At 43.2% G+C, this 18,423-nt stretch overlaps 1 protein-coding gene across 1 annotated transcript in view; it reads right to left on the bottom strand.

Moving 5' to 3' along the window:
• The window catches only part of galnt14 (UDP-N-acetyl-alpha-D-galactosamine:polypeptide N-acetylgalactosaminyltransferase 14 (GalNAc-T14)), a 198,290-nt gene that overhangs the window by 7,728 nt on the left and 172,139 nt on the right, over positions 1 to 18,423 (bottom strand). The window contains exons 10-14 of the mRNA XM_015947783.3: positions 15,486 to 15,612; positions 10,449 to 10,541; positions 9,819 to 9,902; positions 7,145 to 7,289; positions 4,341 to 4,460 (exon numbers count right to left, since the gene is read on the bottom strand). Coding sequence (XP_015803269.1) covers positions 4,341 to 4,460; positions 7,145 to 7,289; positions 9,819 to 9,902; positions 10,449 to 10,541; positions 15,486 to 15,612 — 569 coding nt within the window. The remainder of the gene's footprint in view (positions 1 to 4,340; positions 4,461 to 7,144; positions 7,290 to 9,818; positions 9,903 to 10,448; positions 10,542 to 15,485; positions 15,613 to 18,423) is intronic.

Here is an 18,423-nt window from a genome sequence, read left to right as displayed (position 1 = left end):
GGGCTGGTTATTAAATACGTGTTTGAACGGTAAAACTCTGGTGCTCAGAGCAGGGGCGGCGTTAGGCCCGGCTACTTGGGCTGAAGCCCCGGATCTTTCATGATAAGCCCCGGATCTAAATCGCGGAAGTAACATGCAGTACCAAAGTCCAACAGAGAGGGCGCAGCTGGCAGTAGTTTGTATACAGCCTGCCTGAGCCTCCACCACTGAAGAAGAAGCCCTTCAGCAGCCGGCTTCTTCTACAGTCTCTTGTCTGAAACGCATGAGTGAAGATGGACATAAGGACGTTTTTTGGACCAAAAGTACAATGACAGAACCCCAGCTTTGATGATACTGGTGTTGACTCAGGTTTGTGAGTCTTATTTGAAAATATTTGTTGTGCTGCAGGTTTGCCTAAAGTTAGCTTACTATCAGGTAAAGTTGATGGAGAAAGAACGGGAATATTTACTATCATCTCACACTAAACACTAACAGGAACAATACTCTGCCCTGAATATGCTGAATATGTAGCTTCAGATTAAAAATTATGTGGTACAAGACATATACTGTATATATATGATGTTGACTAGTGCGTGTGCGCGCGTGCGCATGTGCGTGTGTGCATGTTAAGCCCCGGATCTTCTTCAGTCCTAAATCCGCCCCTGGCTCAGAGGGAACTCTACTTAACCAGCAGAAACAGCTGGTTTTACTCCGTTTTCACCATTTTCTTAGTCTAGCTGCGTCTCCGGTGCTGCTTCTCTGAGTATTTCTGTATCTCTCCTTATTTCAGCCTAACGCTGCATTTTTCTCTCTCCCTCGCCGTGTTTCTGCATCTACCTGTCAGCTCTGGGCTGCTTCTCTGGTGGATCCTCGTTCTAATTAGCTATCATCGCTCTACTTCCTGCCTTCTGACACACACACACACACACACACACACACACACACACACACACACACACACACACACACACACACACACACACACACACACACACACACACACGCACGCACGCACACGGATTTACACCTTTTCATTTACATGACAGAGATGCGCTTCAGCAGCTCTGCTACAAACACACACATGCTGGTGTGTGTGTTTAATCCTTTAAGTGTGTTACCTGAGGCCTGAGCTGGATCTCCCTCAGGTGTGTAACACCTGCCTGTTTGAGCTGAATGTGTTACAACTTCTATCACAGACTTCAGAGCATTTCGCTTGTTTCTTCTCCCGCGTTTTTCTCCTAAGATTTATTTTTGCACAGGAACGTTTCTGATTTTCCAACCAAGTGAAAAAACTTGAAAGTATCTAAGGTGTTTTAAAAGATGCATTAGTTTAAATATGTTGGATTAATTTGTGTTTTCAGAGTAGATGTTCTGTGCGATCAGCTGATAAGTCACAGGTCAAATAAAGAACAACAGCTCATTTTTCTGTCTCAGTTATGGTCAGACGAGTTTATTTTCAACTTCGTTTTCTCTTCTTGATTTTGGTCTTTTTCTAGAGAATTACTTGCTTTTACATACTGATGACAACCAGTATATTAAATATTTTTCACAAAGAGAAATAACTGTAATCTCATCTGAAACATACAGTTCTGGACAAAGGCTCATCCAATCATGGTGAACGTCCTGTTCTTGGTGACCGGATCCAGGTCCATCCATCCAAGTGCCCTCTGACCATCCCTCCCCCTCTGCAAACACCCCTCTATGTGCACCAATCAGCTTGGAGCAGCTGAACAGGAAGTAAAGCCAGAGTCAGGTTAGCTATATTAGCTAGCATGCTAAAATGTTTCACAGTTATGTAGCAGAGGAGGATCCCAGCGTAACAAGCACAGTTCTCCCTGCTAACCCATATGTCCCAATGGCGTCTCTCTCCAAGACCTTTCGCGTGGACAGAGAGCGGACCGAACTCCGGCGTACGAGTCCGTCGTAAGCCTGGAGGCTCTGTGGCGGGCGGCTACATCGGTGCGTTGCATAAGGAACTGTGTCAGGAACAACAGGTTGAAAGGATTTGATTCTGTTACGTTTTTATGGACGTTTGAAAGTATCTGTTGCATCCGACAATCTCCTGTGATCTTCTGAGGGGTGTGGCCTAAGAGGCAGAGCCTTTGAGTAGTGTTTTATCAAACTGTAGCTCACTTGATCGGCTTTGTCCAGGATCAAAGCTGCTATAACAAATCTCCAAAACCAGCTACCTTAAAACATTTCTTCTGGCCTCTTTACAACATTCTAACATAGTTAAAGTCCCATCAGTTGTCACACACTAGTGTGTGTGAAATGTGTTCTCCCCATCTGACCCATCCCCTGGGCAAGAGGTGAGCTGCAGACAGGGCCGCGCTCAGGAACCGTTTGGTGATTTAACCTTCCAACCCAACCCCTTAAAGCAGTTGGATCCCACTGTTAAGGTCTTCTGACCCGACCAGACTTGAACCTGATCTCCTAGTCCCAGGGCGGAGGCTCTACCACTAGGACACTGAGCTGGTTAGTAGAGCTATAATTAGATTTTTACAGTAAAAATGAGTTTTAAAAAGAAAAACACAATCTGAAGTCACGGACAACAAAACACGTTTGGACCTAGGAAACAGTGACTGGTGTTAAGCACCATATCGTTTCCTCCGGCATGGCGGGTTTCCGGTTCTGGCAGACGTAGCCTGACGGGAGGGGTGATTGCGTTTGCGTTTAAAAGCTAGCTTGTTCTGTAAATTCACTATTGCAGCTTTAGAAATGAGAACTTTGACTTATTTTATAACGAAGCACATTGGTTTTACTTTTCTTTGATTTTCCTCGTCTTTTGCCTTTTTCAGATATCTTCGCTCTTCTCCTTGCTTTCTCTGTGTTATTCTCTTTCTTCCGTTGTTTATTTACTTTAATCCATCTTTTACTGCTCATCTTCTTCTCTAATCTTAATTTCCCTCCCCTTTCTTTCCGTTCATCACCCCTTTTCCAACCCTCCGTTCTTATTTAAGCCGTTCTCTTTCCCTTTGTTAAAACCTAGCCGCTTGATTCTTCCCCTTAAACTCCCCAAACCTGCCGAAGAGCATCACGAGTGTCTCCACATGCACCGAGACAGAAAACAGAGATTTTCCTCATTTACGACTTCGGGTTTCACACCTTCAATCCCACTTTCCTTCACAGAAAACAACAACTTTTTCTCAGATTCCCTACCTCGGCTGACACATCTACTTCCTGTCAGGCTGCTGCCACGAGGGAGCTTACCGAGGTGTAAAAATATTCAGACCTCTGGAACCCTGCAGCCTTATTACGAAGCTGGAAGCAAAAAGGAAATAATGCACAGTCACCTGCATAGAGAGGCTGGATTCCTGTGATTTATTGTTCCTTATTGTGCTTTAAGCTCCTGTCGACACGCTGTAGTGTGAATGCATGTGATGCACAGCTGAGCAACTTCCTGGACTTTGTTTTCCTACAGCTTTTGTTTCCATTTCCTTAAAATTTACTTTAATTTTCAGTTTTCCTTCTTTTCCTGGCACAAACGTTTTTCTACCTGTGTGATTCATCGTGAGTAAATCCAGATTTCCACTGGATTTGTTTTAGATTGCGAAAACCCAGAAGTGATTAAGAAAAACCCACTTGAGCAGATTTTTCTGTCATGCACGCTGAACAGCTGGTGAGGTGTAATGAGAAAATCTTCCTCTAATCCCTCGTTTCCTCTCTTCGTCTCCTCCTCTTCTTTTGTCTCCCTCAGTCTCTCCTCGTGTTCCTTCTCTCCTTCCTTCTCAGGTGATTTATTGGTTGTCAGGTTGTTCTCTGCTGCAGGGGCTTCTGGGAAGCCGTCAAGGTGCCCAGTGGTCGGGTAATGACAAGTGTGAACGTGTGTGTCTGCAGGTGTGTTGAGATTATTCAAAACTACACACTCGGAAACGTGTCAAGCATCTGGGAGTGTGTGTGTGTGTGTGTGTGTAGCAATTATCCATCCATCCATTTTCATCCGCTTATCCGGAGTCGGGTCGCGACATAGTCCCTCCACCGTGTCCTGGGTCTACCTTTAGGTCTCCTCCCAGTTGGACGTGCCTGGAAAACCTCACCAGGGAGGCGTCCTGACCAGATGCCCGAGCCACCTCAACTGGCTCCTCTCGATGTGGAGGAGCAGCGGATCTACTCCGATCCCCTGTAGTTGGAACACACCCTGTGGTCCCCCTTTTTAAATAAGGGGACCACCACCCCGGTCTGCCAGTCCAGTGGGACTGCCCCTGATGTCCACGCGATTTGCAGAGCCATGCAGCAGTTATTTTCAGCTAAATTTATCTTTAGATTTATTAACATTTTGATTTATTTATCAGCCATGTGATAAACGCTGGTGTCTCGCCTGCAGATACACACCACCTGGGTGTGTGTATGTGTGTTCAGACCTGTTTGCCGTCCGCCATGTTGCAGGGCAGCATCAGAACCTGTGAGGCGGGGAAGGTGGTGGATACAGACAAACAGTGCTGCTTCTGACGGATCTGCTGTCCATGAGTGTAAACCCACTCCTAGAGAGAGAGAGAGAGAGAGAGAGAGAGAGAGAGAGAGAGAGAGAGAGAGAGAGAGAGAGAGAGAGAGAGAGAGAGAGAGCGAGAGAGAGAGACTTTATTTAGTATTTATTGTTCCTGTTTTTGTAGCTTTATTCCTCTTTTCTCCTCCGTTTCCAGGCAGGAGGAAGCATTGGAGCTCCAGTTTATTATTGATAAATAAAAACAATAAATGGACCTAAAATCATCTACATTTCGTTTGACGGGAAGGGAACCCCGTGGTCCTGCTGGTGTGCCCACGTGGAGGCTGGGCAGCAGTCAGCAGGACAGATGGAGGTCTTCTGCAGCAGCTCTGTGATGTAAAACATTTAGTCTGGAGCATCCCGGCGCTGCAGGCTTGATTTCACCGATTGACTGATTTATTGAACTGCTGTGAACAGAATGACATCAGAGGCTAACTGGTCCAGTGGCATGGAGGGCTCTTCTCACAGCTGGAGAGATTCAGGCACCTCAACACTTGTCGTGATCAAGACCACCTGATTATATGTGTGTACATAAGCCCCTCCTCCACCTGTGTCAGCGTGAGCGAGGGAAACGCACAGATGGCGGCGCTCATCATCGTCCTCCCCTTAGCTTTGTTTGGAGAAAACAGATTTCGGAGCCTTACGGCTCTACCTGAGCGGTTTGCAGGTGAAACAAAGTTATTATAGAAATAAGAACCAAGTCAGCGTGGAGCTCAGCTAACCCCTCTCAGAATAAATAATAGGTTAATAATAATAATAATAATAATACATTTTATTTAAAAGCGCCTTCCAGGACACCCAAGGTCACTTGACAGGAAAATACATTCAATAAAACACAACGAAGAAAAGAACATAAAAAAAATATATATAAAGAAAGAAAAAAGAGAATTCAAATAAAATCAGAGGTCATGGGCAGATTTGAACAGGTGGGTCCTGAGTCTGGATTTGAAGAGGGTGAAACTGTCAATATTTCTGATGTCTAGGGGGAGTGAGTTCCAGAGACGGGGAGCAGAGCGGCTGAAAACTCTGCTCCCCATGGTAGTGAGACGGGCAGAAGGAACAGCAAGATGGAGGGAGGAAGATGATCTGGGGGAACGGGAGGGGGTGGTAATACAAATAAGGTCTGAAACATAAGGGTTTAAAGAGAGGTTGTGGATGCCTTTGAAGGCACGGAGGAGAATCTTGAAGATGGACCTGAATTTAACTGGAAGCCAGCGAAGCTGCTGAAGAACCGGGGTGATGTGGTGAAAGAAAGGGGTTCTGGTGATAATACGGGCTGCTCAGTTCTGGACCAGTTGAAGTTTATGAACGAGTTTGTAAGGGAGACCAAAAAGAAGTGAATTCAAGGTTAAAGCAAAGTGTACGGCTCAGAGTAACGATAAAACATCTGAAGCTCAGCGTGCACGGAGCGAGGAGCTCTTTAACGACACCTGATCTACTTTTTAATTCACACGTTCACATAAGACCTGGTCACACCTGCAGGGTCGGAGCCGTTTTATTATCTTGTTGGGTTTTACATTTGTCGTCTTATTAAAGCTAAAGTAAAATAAATGTGGTGAGTGAAGCTGAACCTCTGCTGAGGATTTATTACACGTCAGAAGTTCTGACCAGAGTCATTAAGAGCGTCTAAAACGTTGTTTCTGCAACTCTGTCAAGTTTGTTAAAACCAAATAAGAAAATAAAAGGAGGAGCAGATTGTTCCAGAACGGCTTGTTTTCTGATCAGAACCTAAAATATTCACTTTTCCTGTCATGTGATAAAAGCTCGTTTCTACAGAAATGGGTATTTATCACCTTTTAAACAAAGACATTAGTGAAGCTAGTAAAGTTCAGACACCAAACCAGATTAACAGGAGTAAAAAACTCCTTCAGGGTTTCATTTGTTTATTTTATTCTTAATATTGTTGGAAGAGAGACGCTCGGGGCCCAGTGATTTTTATTGTTAGCTTTGGGATTTCAACCAGCAACCTTTAGGTCACCCAGCCTTTGGGCTTTTCTGCTGCTGGTGTGTCGGCCCGCTGCACGCCGTGCCTGTTTGCTCCAATCACAGCCTCCGAACTCGCTCTAAACACCGAATAATGAGAATCCTGTGGGTATTAACTATAACAGAGACGGGAGTGAACACACACACACACACACACACACACACACACACACGCACGCACGCACGCACACGCACACGCACACACACACACACACACGCACACACACACACACACACACACAGCTACTTTGGTGCGCTGCTGGCCTGGTTAGTTGAAAATGAACACAGTCAGATTAGCTCTGACTCAGTTACACAAAAAATGAAAACAAACGAGATGTTCCCCCGTGTGCACGTTCCTTGCACGTGCACCCCAGTGTCACCTGTTGCTTCATTTGTTTTCAACGTGTCCGACTGTAAAAACCGCAGTCACGTTTACCCTGCTAGTGTCCTTACAGACGTGAACAATAAAGTTAGAATTACTGATTTTAAATGATAACGTTGGATTTTTGGAGCAGGTCTCACAGCACAAATGTGCATTTTATAATAAAACATGCTTGAAACAAATTTAAGTTGGATTAAAACGTTCTCAGTATAATATGTGTACTACGGTACTGTATATTAGAATTAATTAGAAAAACAGGAGGCCTGGGAAGCAAGAGGAAAAAAAATGGATTTTTAAAAACTTTTTTTACAGCTGACCTGACTGGTGGTGGGGACGCCTTCTATCCTCGCGCAGGGAGCCAAAGTCAGGATGGGTGTCTCCTGACCGTCTACCTTCTGAGACTCCAGACAGTTCTGCCTCTGACGGATCACACCGGAGCGCGAGTCCGAGTCATCCGGTACCCTGATGGAGACCAGGAGGCTTCCGTTAAACAGCTGAAAAACTTTTTAACAGCAGCTTAAATCTGTCGTCCTTAGATTAAGGTTTTATGTAAAATCCAATCCTAATCCGCAGACATAATCTGCAGAAATGACAAAAAACTAAAAACACAAACAAAAATATAACACGCAACTCGGAACATTATAAAAATACTAGCAATTAGTTACAAAGAATGCAAAAACAACACATCCAATGATGCTACGTAAAGAGATCATTTAAAAGGAAACTTTGAATTTGGCTTGCTTTTAGCACCCCCTAGTGTCCGTTAGTAGAACCTAAATGAAACATATCTCCTCGCTGTGCATTTGTCTTTCTAACATCTTAATCTAACAGCTGATGTCTCCCATCCTTCAATGGTGTCTACAGGAGTGATTCATCACTAAATCAAACCAATCAGCTGTGTTCCTGATCTGAAACGTGCAGGAAACGTGTCTGAGATCTGGCGATTCAGGAAACTACCCATGCTGACTCTTGTTTGACTCCTACTGAGGTCGGATCCATCCATCCGTCCGTCCATCCATCCACTCTCTTTTGCTTATCTGGAGTCGGATAGCGGGGCAGCAGCTTAAATCAAGAGGCCCAGACTTCCCTCTCCCCAGCCACTTGGACCAGCTCTTCCGGGGGAATCCCAAAGCGTTCCCTGACCAGGCGACAGACATAGTCCCTCCAACGTGTCCTGGGTCTTCCAGGTCCCCTACTGGTTCAACGTGCCCGGGAAACCTCACCACAGAGGCATCCAGGAGGCACCTTTAACAAATCTTCCGGAGGCAACGAGACTCTAAACTTCCAAAAGTTTCCTTTGTTAAACTCTTTCTTGTTAATTTCTCCAGCTTAAGCCGAGCGGCTTTAATTCAATCTGCTATCTCTGACTTTAATAAATAAAGGTTATTCTGGGTTTTAAGGGTCAGGTCTGTTGTCCCCGGAGAGGAAGCCTGTTAATTCCATTCTGAGGGATTAAAACTGGCCTCCGGTGAATAAATGGGAATTTAAAGCGTGTGTGTAAAGCCGTGAGAAGGGATTTCAGGAAGGGTTTGTATTGTCTGTGTGTGTGTGTGTGAGCGTGCGTGCATGTGTGTGTGTGTGTGTGTGTTTAGGACAGTGGATCTGAGGAGTCTGATCGGATCAGTGTGGAAAACTCACTAAGGCTGAGAATGAGGAGATCAAAGACACCAAAATGAGCAGCGTGAGGCAGAAAAGTGGCCTCAGCTCAACATGGAGAGGAATTTTAATATTTGGTTTAAACCATAATAGTAACAACACACATCGTTCCACGTAAAGCTGACGAGTCACTAGCTTCTCAAAATAGTTTTATAAGGAACTGAGTTTTTTTGTGTGTATTTTCAGATTCAAATTTCATTAAACTGTGATGAAACTCTTAAAGGTTCATCCTGACCGTCAGGCTGAGTTTAGAAATTAGGAGATAAGATATTTTAATTTAAGTAAATGAAAAACAAAAATGAGAGAGAGAGAGAGAGAGAGAGAGAGAGAGAGAGAGAGAGAGAGAGTCATCAGGTGGTGAAAAGTATCCAGTTACCGTAAGTAAGGAGCAAATTCACTGAAAACCATCCATCCATCCATCCATCCATCCATCCATCCATCCATCCATCCATCCATCCATCCATCCATCCATCCATCCATCCATCCATCCATCCATCCATCGGTGAGTAAGTAAATTTTATTTATATAGCACTTATCACATAGAATCACATAGATCAAAACAAAGTCATAATCTCAAAACAGAAATAGATTAAAATCAGAAAAAACAAAGTCATAAAATTATCTAATTTCATAAACAGATGAAAGATTAAAAACTTGAGTTAAAAATAAGGATATAAAAGATTTAGGTAAAAGCAGCTTTAAATAAAGGGTCTTTAGCTGTTTTTTAAAAGTGTCCCGACTGTCAATGCATCCATCCATCCGTCCATCCATACATCCATCCGTCCATCCATCCATCCATCCGTACATCCATACATCCATCGGTACATCCATCCATCCATCGGTACATCCAGGCGTATTTTTAGGATTCAATCCAATCTGATGCAAAGGGATGAAGTTATGGAGTCTTTCAGGAAATATTTACAGCATTTTTATAATTTTATACTGAATCAAGAGCGTTTTAATAAAATATAGAAAAGGTTTTTGGACTAGCTGATGTTGAAGTCTGACCCTTGGATTTTACCTACCAGATTTGTGTTTTGTCTGAACTCCGTCTCTCTTCACCTGCTGATTTAATCACCTCTGAACTAAAACCTCCAGAGTTCTGCATCTGTGCCCAGATGAGTCAGCAGAGCCTTATGAGCGAACCCAGTAACAGCCTACCACAGACGGCGAAAAGTACAAAACCATCGAAAACATAATCTGTCTCCAACAATGACCCAGATGGTAATAAAGCCCGTTTTGGCTTCAGCCTTAGAAATTCTCCTTTAAGTTTGCATCCTCAGCAGAAGCTTTCCAGCCACAAATAAGTCAAACAACACACACAGGCGTCCTTACTTTAGCTCGGGGTACACGTTGTCCAAGTACCACTTGAAGGATTTGCACTTGAGTTTCTTGCGTAGTTCCACTCTGCCTCGAATGCTGGCGAGACACAAAACAAACAGAAAAAATAAGTCACCACTTGGAAACGGACAGGAAAATCCTCATGCACAGCTGGAGGAACGCTGTGAGGAACTTCAGATCTCACATGTTCCCGACAGATAAACTGACATTTAAAGACAACTGTTGTGTTTGTGCACAAACCACCCTGTCACTCCCGACTGGAAAGAAGACACAAGCATGAGGTAGACCATTTAATTTGGGCTTTAAAAGTAACGTCCAGCGCTCAGAGCAGTGGTTTATCACCCTCTTTGGTTTAACTGCTGAAGAAAACAAGAGAAAACAGGCTACAAATCAGGTGAATCACCTCTTAGGGAGATGATCGCATTAATCCAGTGAGCAGACCAACAAATGGCCACTAAATGGAAATATTCACTATTGACGAACACCCTGCCGATGTCGTTTTAAAACTCCGCTAAGAGTCGGCAGCTGTAAAGTGTTTTTATGTTGATTAAATCAAGTATTTGTGGTCCCGAAAGTCAGGTTGTAACGGTGAATCTGTGACGTGTCGGTTTTGGTCGTTCTTACTCTCCGTAGGATTTTCCTCGTGCTGCCGGGCGAGCGGAGTAGTAGAAGAGACGGAAGTCGTCCATCCACACCTCGGCTGTACGACGCGTGTTCCTGTTAACACACACAAAACCAAATTCATCCTATTCAGCTTTGGGCCGTTTTTTCGGTCTCTCTGATCCAGGAATTTCATGCAGGAGAAAAAGAAAACAGCGAAGCTGGAGAAGTATTACAAAATAAAATATATGGAGATCCGAAGACTCCTCCCCTCCTGATTGGCTCACGGGTCATGACCTTTCACCCTAAACCACACATATGTGGAACTTCATGTAAATGTTAATAATTATGTGAGTTTTGACTAAGTCTGCCACCTAATTGGAGATTTACTAGCTTTAAATATTTGCTATTAAAAATACATAATTTAAAAAATCAGACGTCACACATATGACATCACAGCAGACCCCCCCACCCCCAGCATAGATTTCCATACAACCAGATTTGTGGATTTACATTTAATGCTCCTTCTTTTTCACTGGAAGGAGGGTGTGAAGCTCGCTAAATTAAGCCATTGTTTTCTCCTCCGCTTTGGTGAGACGAGCAGCAGGAGTCCTCCACGTCTTTTCAAACAAAACCAAAAATAACTTTTGCCCGCGGTCAAAAATGAGCACTTTCCTGGCATCAGAATGTGAGATCCATGGCTCGTTTCAAACAGGATCCATCCATCCGTCTGTCCATCCATCATCCACCAGTCCATCTATCCATTCATGTAACCAACCATCCATCCATTCATGTACCCATCCATACATCCAACCATCATCCACCGGTCCATCTATCCATTCATGTACCCATCCATTCACCCATCCATCCATCGGTCCATCCATCCATCCATGTACCCATCCATCCATCCACCAGTCCATCCATTCATCCATGTACCCATCCATCCATCTGTCCATCCATCTAGCCATCCATCCATGTACCCATCCATCCATCCATCCATCCATCCACCGATCCATCCATCCATCCATCAATGTACCCATCCATCCATTGATCCATCCATCCATTGATCCATCCATCCATCCATCCATCATTCACCAGTCCATCCATCCATAAATTATCCAATGGTCCATCCATCTATCCATGTACCCATCCATCCATCCATCCATCCATCCATCCATCCATCATTCACCAGTCCATCCATCCATCCATTATCCAATGGTCCATCCATCTATCCATGTACCCATCCATCCATCCATCCATCCATCCATCCATCCATCCATCCATCCATCCATCCGTCCGTCCGTCCGTCCATCCGTCCATCCATTGTTAAGTAAGTAAATCAGAAAAAACTTTTATCCACTCATATACTCCCATTCATTTTTATTGGCAGTAGGGACCCATGGTTCAGAAGTGGGCGTGACTTAGGCTAACAAACAAACAAATGAAATCAAGTAAAAAAAAATAAAAAAATTATAAATCATAAAAATTAAAATAAACATGAAAATAAAGTGGGATCAATTAGAATAGAAACAAATAAAATAAATAAATATAAATGAAAAAAATGGTATTTTTTTATAAATGTTCAGAACTTTGGGATCTTCCTTAAATGTTTTACAAAAGTCTCAAGACTTCAGGTAAGATACTGACTGATCATAATAACTACTCCATAAAAACCATTTCAAAATAAAAGCATAATTACTTTAAATCAAGGCTTCAACACTTTCCATTTAGTCGAGGTCACAGAATTTAGGTCTGGTGTGACTGGAGAACAGGAAGTGAGTGGAGCTACTGTTGTCATCAGGTCTAAATGAGGTCATAAGTTCACTTGTTTCCTCGCTGACTGACATTTTGAGAACACTCTTGGAGCTTTTTCTCGTCCAAAGGAAACTTTCAGGTATTAAACCACATTTCCACCTGCTGTGAATCGTGTTTCTGCATCAGCTCATTTCTATTCAACCCAGTGCCCTTTATTCACCCACACTGCGCCAACAGAGAAGCACATTTTCCCTGCCTCTCATCCCCATTTACCCCTTTTGTCTCATTTTTGTTTTCCTCTCTGCAGTAATTAGCTATTAGCAGAGTTTCTGTGAGCTGTGAACAATCTCATTGAATTGACAGAAACCCTCCATTATGAGCATTACCCGCGCCGGCCGTGGCGGCTTAATGAAAGGGGAACAGAGAGAGGACACGCGATGCTCGTGGGCGTTCAAACATAAATATGTGTCAGATGTTGCCTCTAAATTAGCGCCTCTCACTGCACACACACACACACACACACGCACGCGCGCACGCATACACATGCACGCACGCATGCACACGCACACGCGCGCATGCAGACACACACACGCGCGCATGCAGACACACACACACGCGCACACACACACACACACACACACACACACACACACACACACACACACACACACACACACACACACAAGTCCATGGCAGCAACACAAAAGGAAACAATCTGTGTAATTAAATAATCCAACAGCACTTTTTGTTGATTCATAATCTTGACTGCCAACACAAAAGAATCCAGCTAATTAACCAGCAGAGGAACACACCATCAGACAGCAGCGGCCTTGTTTCCGAGAGGGCTGTTGATCACAAACAGACTAAAAGTCATCATCCTCTGTGCAGAACAGATGTTGCCTCGGTAACGGCCAACAGGGAGCCAAATGAAGAACTACAGAGGCTTAAAAAAACACAAATGAAAACGTCTTGGTGTTGGAGCGAATTAGCCAGTTGACACAAAACAATAAGTTTTTACGAGCCGTTTGGACGAAGCTTTGCTCCAAAGTGTCATTCCTGAGTCGGAGAGCTCGTTTTGGGAAGGGAACCCTCAATCCTGGGAACTTTAGCGCTCCGCTCTGGCAATTAAACCAAAAAAGGGCTCTTGCACTTTGTAGTCTTAATGCTTTGCTCACACACGGAGGTTAGTAAATGACTCAAGCGTTAAAGGAATAATCTGCCAGATAAATCATTGGTCAGCAGCGTTTAGCGAGTCCCGTAAGTAACGATCTGATGGAGTGCTGCAATTAAGCTGTTGCTCTTCATTGCTTCTACTTTGTCATGTAGTGTTTCCATAGATGCGCTCAAATCAAGCAGAACAAGAACTGAGATGATTATAAAATTTTTATAGTTTGCTTTTCTATGTTTACTTTAAGGCTGCAGGCAAAATCAGTCAATGGTTTATTTTAAGGCTTTTTCTCTGCTACATCCTGCAGCTTCGCTGTAAAACATAAATAATGCGGCTGAAAGGTCAGTTATGAACTTTGACTGCAGTGAATTATACAGTAGACCAAATTAGCATAAACATGCAAAGAAACCATTAAGAAAGCCCCGCCCCTCAATGAGTCAGGTAGAAGTTCATTTGTGCACATGATAGAAGCGTTTATTTTGTAATGTGTTACAGCACTCTGGTCTTCTGTTTTTAAAAAGCACTGAGCTGGAAGTTTGATCTATTTATGCAATCAGTCTAAGTTTGATGATTTTTGAAGAATTTAGTTTAGGTTTAAATCGTTCCATCCAACATCCATCCATCCATCCATCATTCATCCATTCATAAAAATCCATCTATCCATCCATCATTCATCCATTCATAAAAATCCATCTATCCATCCATCATTCACCCATCCATCCATCCATCCAACATCTATCCATCCAACATCCATTTATCAAACATCCGTCCATCATTCACCCATCCATCCAACATTCATCCATCTATTATTCATCCAACCATCCATCAAACATCCATCCATCGATCCATCCATCCAACATCCATTTATCAAACATCCATCCATCCAAAATTCATCAAACATCCATCCACCAATCATTCACCCATCCATCCAACATTCATCCATCTATAAGTCATCCATCCATCCATCTATTATCCATCCATCCATCCATCCATCTATTATCCATCCATCCATCCATCCATCCATCCATCCATCATTCATCCATCCATCCATCATTCAGTAAAAAGGATTTTAACACCATTCATTGGTTTTGGTTTGAGCTTTAGTTTGACTTTCTGTCGACCTCTCAGTACTGTTGGGGAATGAAAAGGTGTGTGGTAACCACGGTGAAGAATGAGCCACTGATGTTTACTATAGTGACTGATGAGATATTGATGGTTACCATGGTGACCCTGGTGAGCCACTGAGTCTTTAACATTTCTGTTTATGTTGTTACGATTCTTTTACAGGTTACAGATCAAATACAGGTCATCTGTCTCACTCTAAACTCATAAAAATAAATCCCAAATGCCTCAAAGACTCAACCGTTACATTTTCTTTGGAATATTTCTAGTTTTGTTGTACAGTGTTTTTCTTTCCTGCATACCACGCATGGATTGGTTTTGATTCTCTAATCTGAAAGGGACAAGTAATCTTATTACATTCGTGATTGATTTGTTTATACAGGAAGTGTTCTGAGCACATTAGAGCTGTTAATGGATTACTGGGCTGCCTGTAAACATGACTCTGTTGGAGCACTTTGATAGGAGCAGAGAGCAGAATACAGCTTATGCTAATAGCATTACATTGTAGTCGCAGCCCAAAGGCTCCTAGGCAGCCGTAAATCCACTTTAACAATGATGTGAGCAGTTTGATGGCTGCGAGACATCAGAGAGGCAACGCCGACCACCTGATGTGAGAGAATCCGGTCAACAGGTGGGCGAGCACACTGGGGGATTATTTTATTAGGTTTTCTGCTCCAACTCTGTTCCAGCTATTAATATCTGAGGAAGTAAAATCTGTATTCTGCTTTTGGTTCTAATACTTAATTGTCTTTAAGTATTTTATTTATCCTATGGATAATTTTCATTAAAATGCATAACAAACAACCTTGGTTCTGAAACAACCAATGAAACGATAGTCTTTATTTCCGTTGTACCTTTTAAACACCTGGTGCAGAAACTCCATCTGCCTCTCTGCTAATAAAGGAAACTAGAAGGTATAAACTACGTGTGCTTGCTTTGAGGTGATGAAAAACAAGCACTTCCACTCTGTGCCTTTATCTAAAGCCACTCGACTCTGCTGTGTGTAAAAGTCTTACTTGATGTACGTATTTGCGTTTCCATCTGGAAAGATGTACGGATGTTTCTTCCTGAACACGTGACCCACTCTGCTGCAGGGGAGGATCTCCAGGCTGCCGCCACACTGCCAAACCCGGAACGAGATCTCTACACAGAGCAGAAACACACAAACACACACCTATCATGTCATTCAGGATGTTTGGATACAGAGGAATGCCCTCATGGCTCAGTCAGAGGGATGCACCAAAGGGAAAGGTGGTCAAATCAGCCTGGCCTTACCGATCGGACAATATCGATGTTGATACTGATATATCACACATCACTGGTCTACGAAACTGTTTGTACTTGAACAATAAAAGTTATCTTCATAGTAACATGTAAACTCACCAGGGTTTTTGTTGCTGATGAGCAGAACGCTGCATTTAGTGAAAAAGTCTGAATTTGGAGTTCAGAGAAGTTACTGGATGACGCTGCAGACCGCTAGCCTACAATCTAGACCGTTTGCTCTGCATGTCGGTCTAGCCACGGCCCATTGGAACATCCGCAGCCCCGGACAGTCTGGTGTCGCTCCAATCACAGTGCTCTGTTCGGTGGGTGGGACTTTAGTGCGGCTGAGCGGAACTAAGATGGTGGCGGCGTGTTTGAAACAGCTATGACATCAACTTTGGACTATTTAGACTTGGGCTTTTCTACAACAAAGAGTTAAAAAGTTATTTTCTGACCCCGTTTGATACGTGCCATGGACTTAGCGTGACCTTCGGTTGACTCTTCATCACTGCCTTCTCCTCAATCTGCTCTTTCCATCAATCCTGCCTTTCCGGGGATCCACTGATTCCCTCTTTCATTTTTTTCCCCCTTTCCTCACATTTTCTTTTTTAATCATAATTTTTTCTTTTCCTATGTTTTATGATATTTTCCATCCATCCACGCTGAGTCAGAAAAGAGTAGGATACCTTCTCCAGTTCAGGGATGAGGTCCTCTAGTGGAGTTCACGAGTGAGGGAAAGCTGGAGTGTGAGCTCGACAGGTGGATTGGCGCTGCGTCTGCAGTGAGGCGGGCGTTGTACCGGCCTGTCGTGGTGAAGAGAGCTGAGCTAGAAGGTAGAGCTCTTGGTATAGCAGGCGATATACACCCTCGCCTATGGTCACGAGGTTTGGGTAAGGTAAATGAGTTTTAACCAAAGAGTGGCTGGGCTCTCCCTTAGAGACAGGGTGAGAAGCTCGGTCATTCGGGAGGGGCTCGGAGTAGACCCGCTGCTCCTCCACATCGAGAGAAGCCAGTTGAGTTGGCTCAGGCATCTGGTCAGAATGCCTCCATGGTAAGATTTTCTGGACACGTCCAACCAGGAGGAGACCTATAGGAAGACCCAGGACACATTGGAGGGACTACGTCTCTCACCTGGCCAGGGAACGTCTTGGGATTCCTCCGGAGGAGCTGGCTCAAGTGGCTGGGGAGAGGGAAGCCTTGCCCTCTCTGCTTAGGCGGCTGACCCCGAGACCCGACCCCAGATATGCGGCCAAAAATGGATGGATGAATATTTTTATTTTTAATTTGTTGTGTTTTTTTGGTTCTTGTGACGCGCCCCATGATTTTTAACTTGAGAGGCACTATTAAAAGATTGTTTTGTTTCTTCTTAAACATTTGATGTACGTGAAACTAACGACACATTTTGATGCCAGCAAAGCACTTTTTTTGCGACACTCGGCAAATGTTTATTTTTGTGAAAAGACGTAGAGGACTCCAGCTGCGCGTCCAGCCAAATTTATAGAACAATGGCTGTGAGTTTAGCTAGGTTTGTATCTTAGTTGGAAAAAAACACACAACAAAGATGTATCTTTATACTGGATTTTAAATGCTTAACTATATTTTTACATACATATTTAACCTAAATATGCATTTCTAACATGATCATTTGATGATAAATGTGATTAAATCAAGCTATTATTTTTTACAGTGTTAAACACACCTACTTTAAACTGAGTGATTAAAGGATCTCTGCAGAACCTGAGGAGATACTGAAGGGATCTAACTTAATTATAAAATCAGGAAAACATTTAACCCTTTGATGCATAATGGTCACTACAGTGGACAGGTACTCAAAATTGTTATTTATTTATTTTTGCTATTGAGCACAGCCGTTGAAGACTTTATTGCAAGTGAGCCCCTCCATTTGGGCTTCAGCAAGTCAAGCCAACATATTTCATGTTCAGAATGCACACTGTCCACTGAGATGGACATGTAATAAATTATTTGTAAATTAACAAAATGTTACAAAAAATATTTGTTGAAATTTGTTTCATTCACACCTAAAGATGAATGAAATAAATAGTTTAAAAAATCATGGTTGAAGATTTCATAATTCATGCATCAAAGGGTTAAAATATGTAAATAAACATTTTAGTGACAGAAAATATCTTTTTAAGAAGATAATTCAGAGAACTAACACACTTTTACTCACTTTAAAGCAGCATTGATGTTCATTTAACCCCAAACCAGTTACTTGTTTATTTGATCTCAGCTGTTTTTGTTTGTTTTCCATCCAAGCACATTTTACCTAATTGGGACAAACCTCTCTGTGTTATTGATGATCAGCTGACAGACTCAGATTTGTTTGGTCTCTGTCATCACTGTGGGTGTGTGTGTGTGTGTGTGTGTGCGTGCGTTTTCATTAAACTTTGTTAGCTCTCAGTCGCGAGCACAGAAAAACCTGACGCAACACCCGCTCACAGCAGCTGTCGGAGCTCCGATCAGGAGAAAGAGAGCCGTTTCCCCAAAAGAACAAAAGCTGGAAACTTCAGAAAGTTTTACTCTAAGAATGCTGGAGAGGAAGGGAAATTAGAGCGGGGAGATGGTCTGATGAGGGGGTGGGGAATGAAACACAAGACAGAACAAATGAGAACAAGAGGAGTCAGCAAGATAGGGAGATACCAACATGGAGCCTCAGAGACTGACAGAAAG

The sequence above is a fragment of the Nothobranchius furzeri genome, chromosome 2, assembly GCF_043380555.1.
Source record: "Nothobranchius furzeri strain GRZ-AD chromosome 2, NfurGRZ-RIMD1, whole genome shotgun sequence".
In the NCBI taxonomy this organism is placed as follows: domain Eukaryota; kingdom Metazoa; phylum Chordata; class Actinopteri; order Cyprinodontiformes; family Nothobranchiidae; genus Nothobranchius; species Nothobranchius furzeri.
Note: the sequence above shows the minus strand (reverse complement) of the source record. Positions and strands in the feature narration are given on the sequence as shown.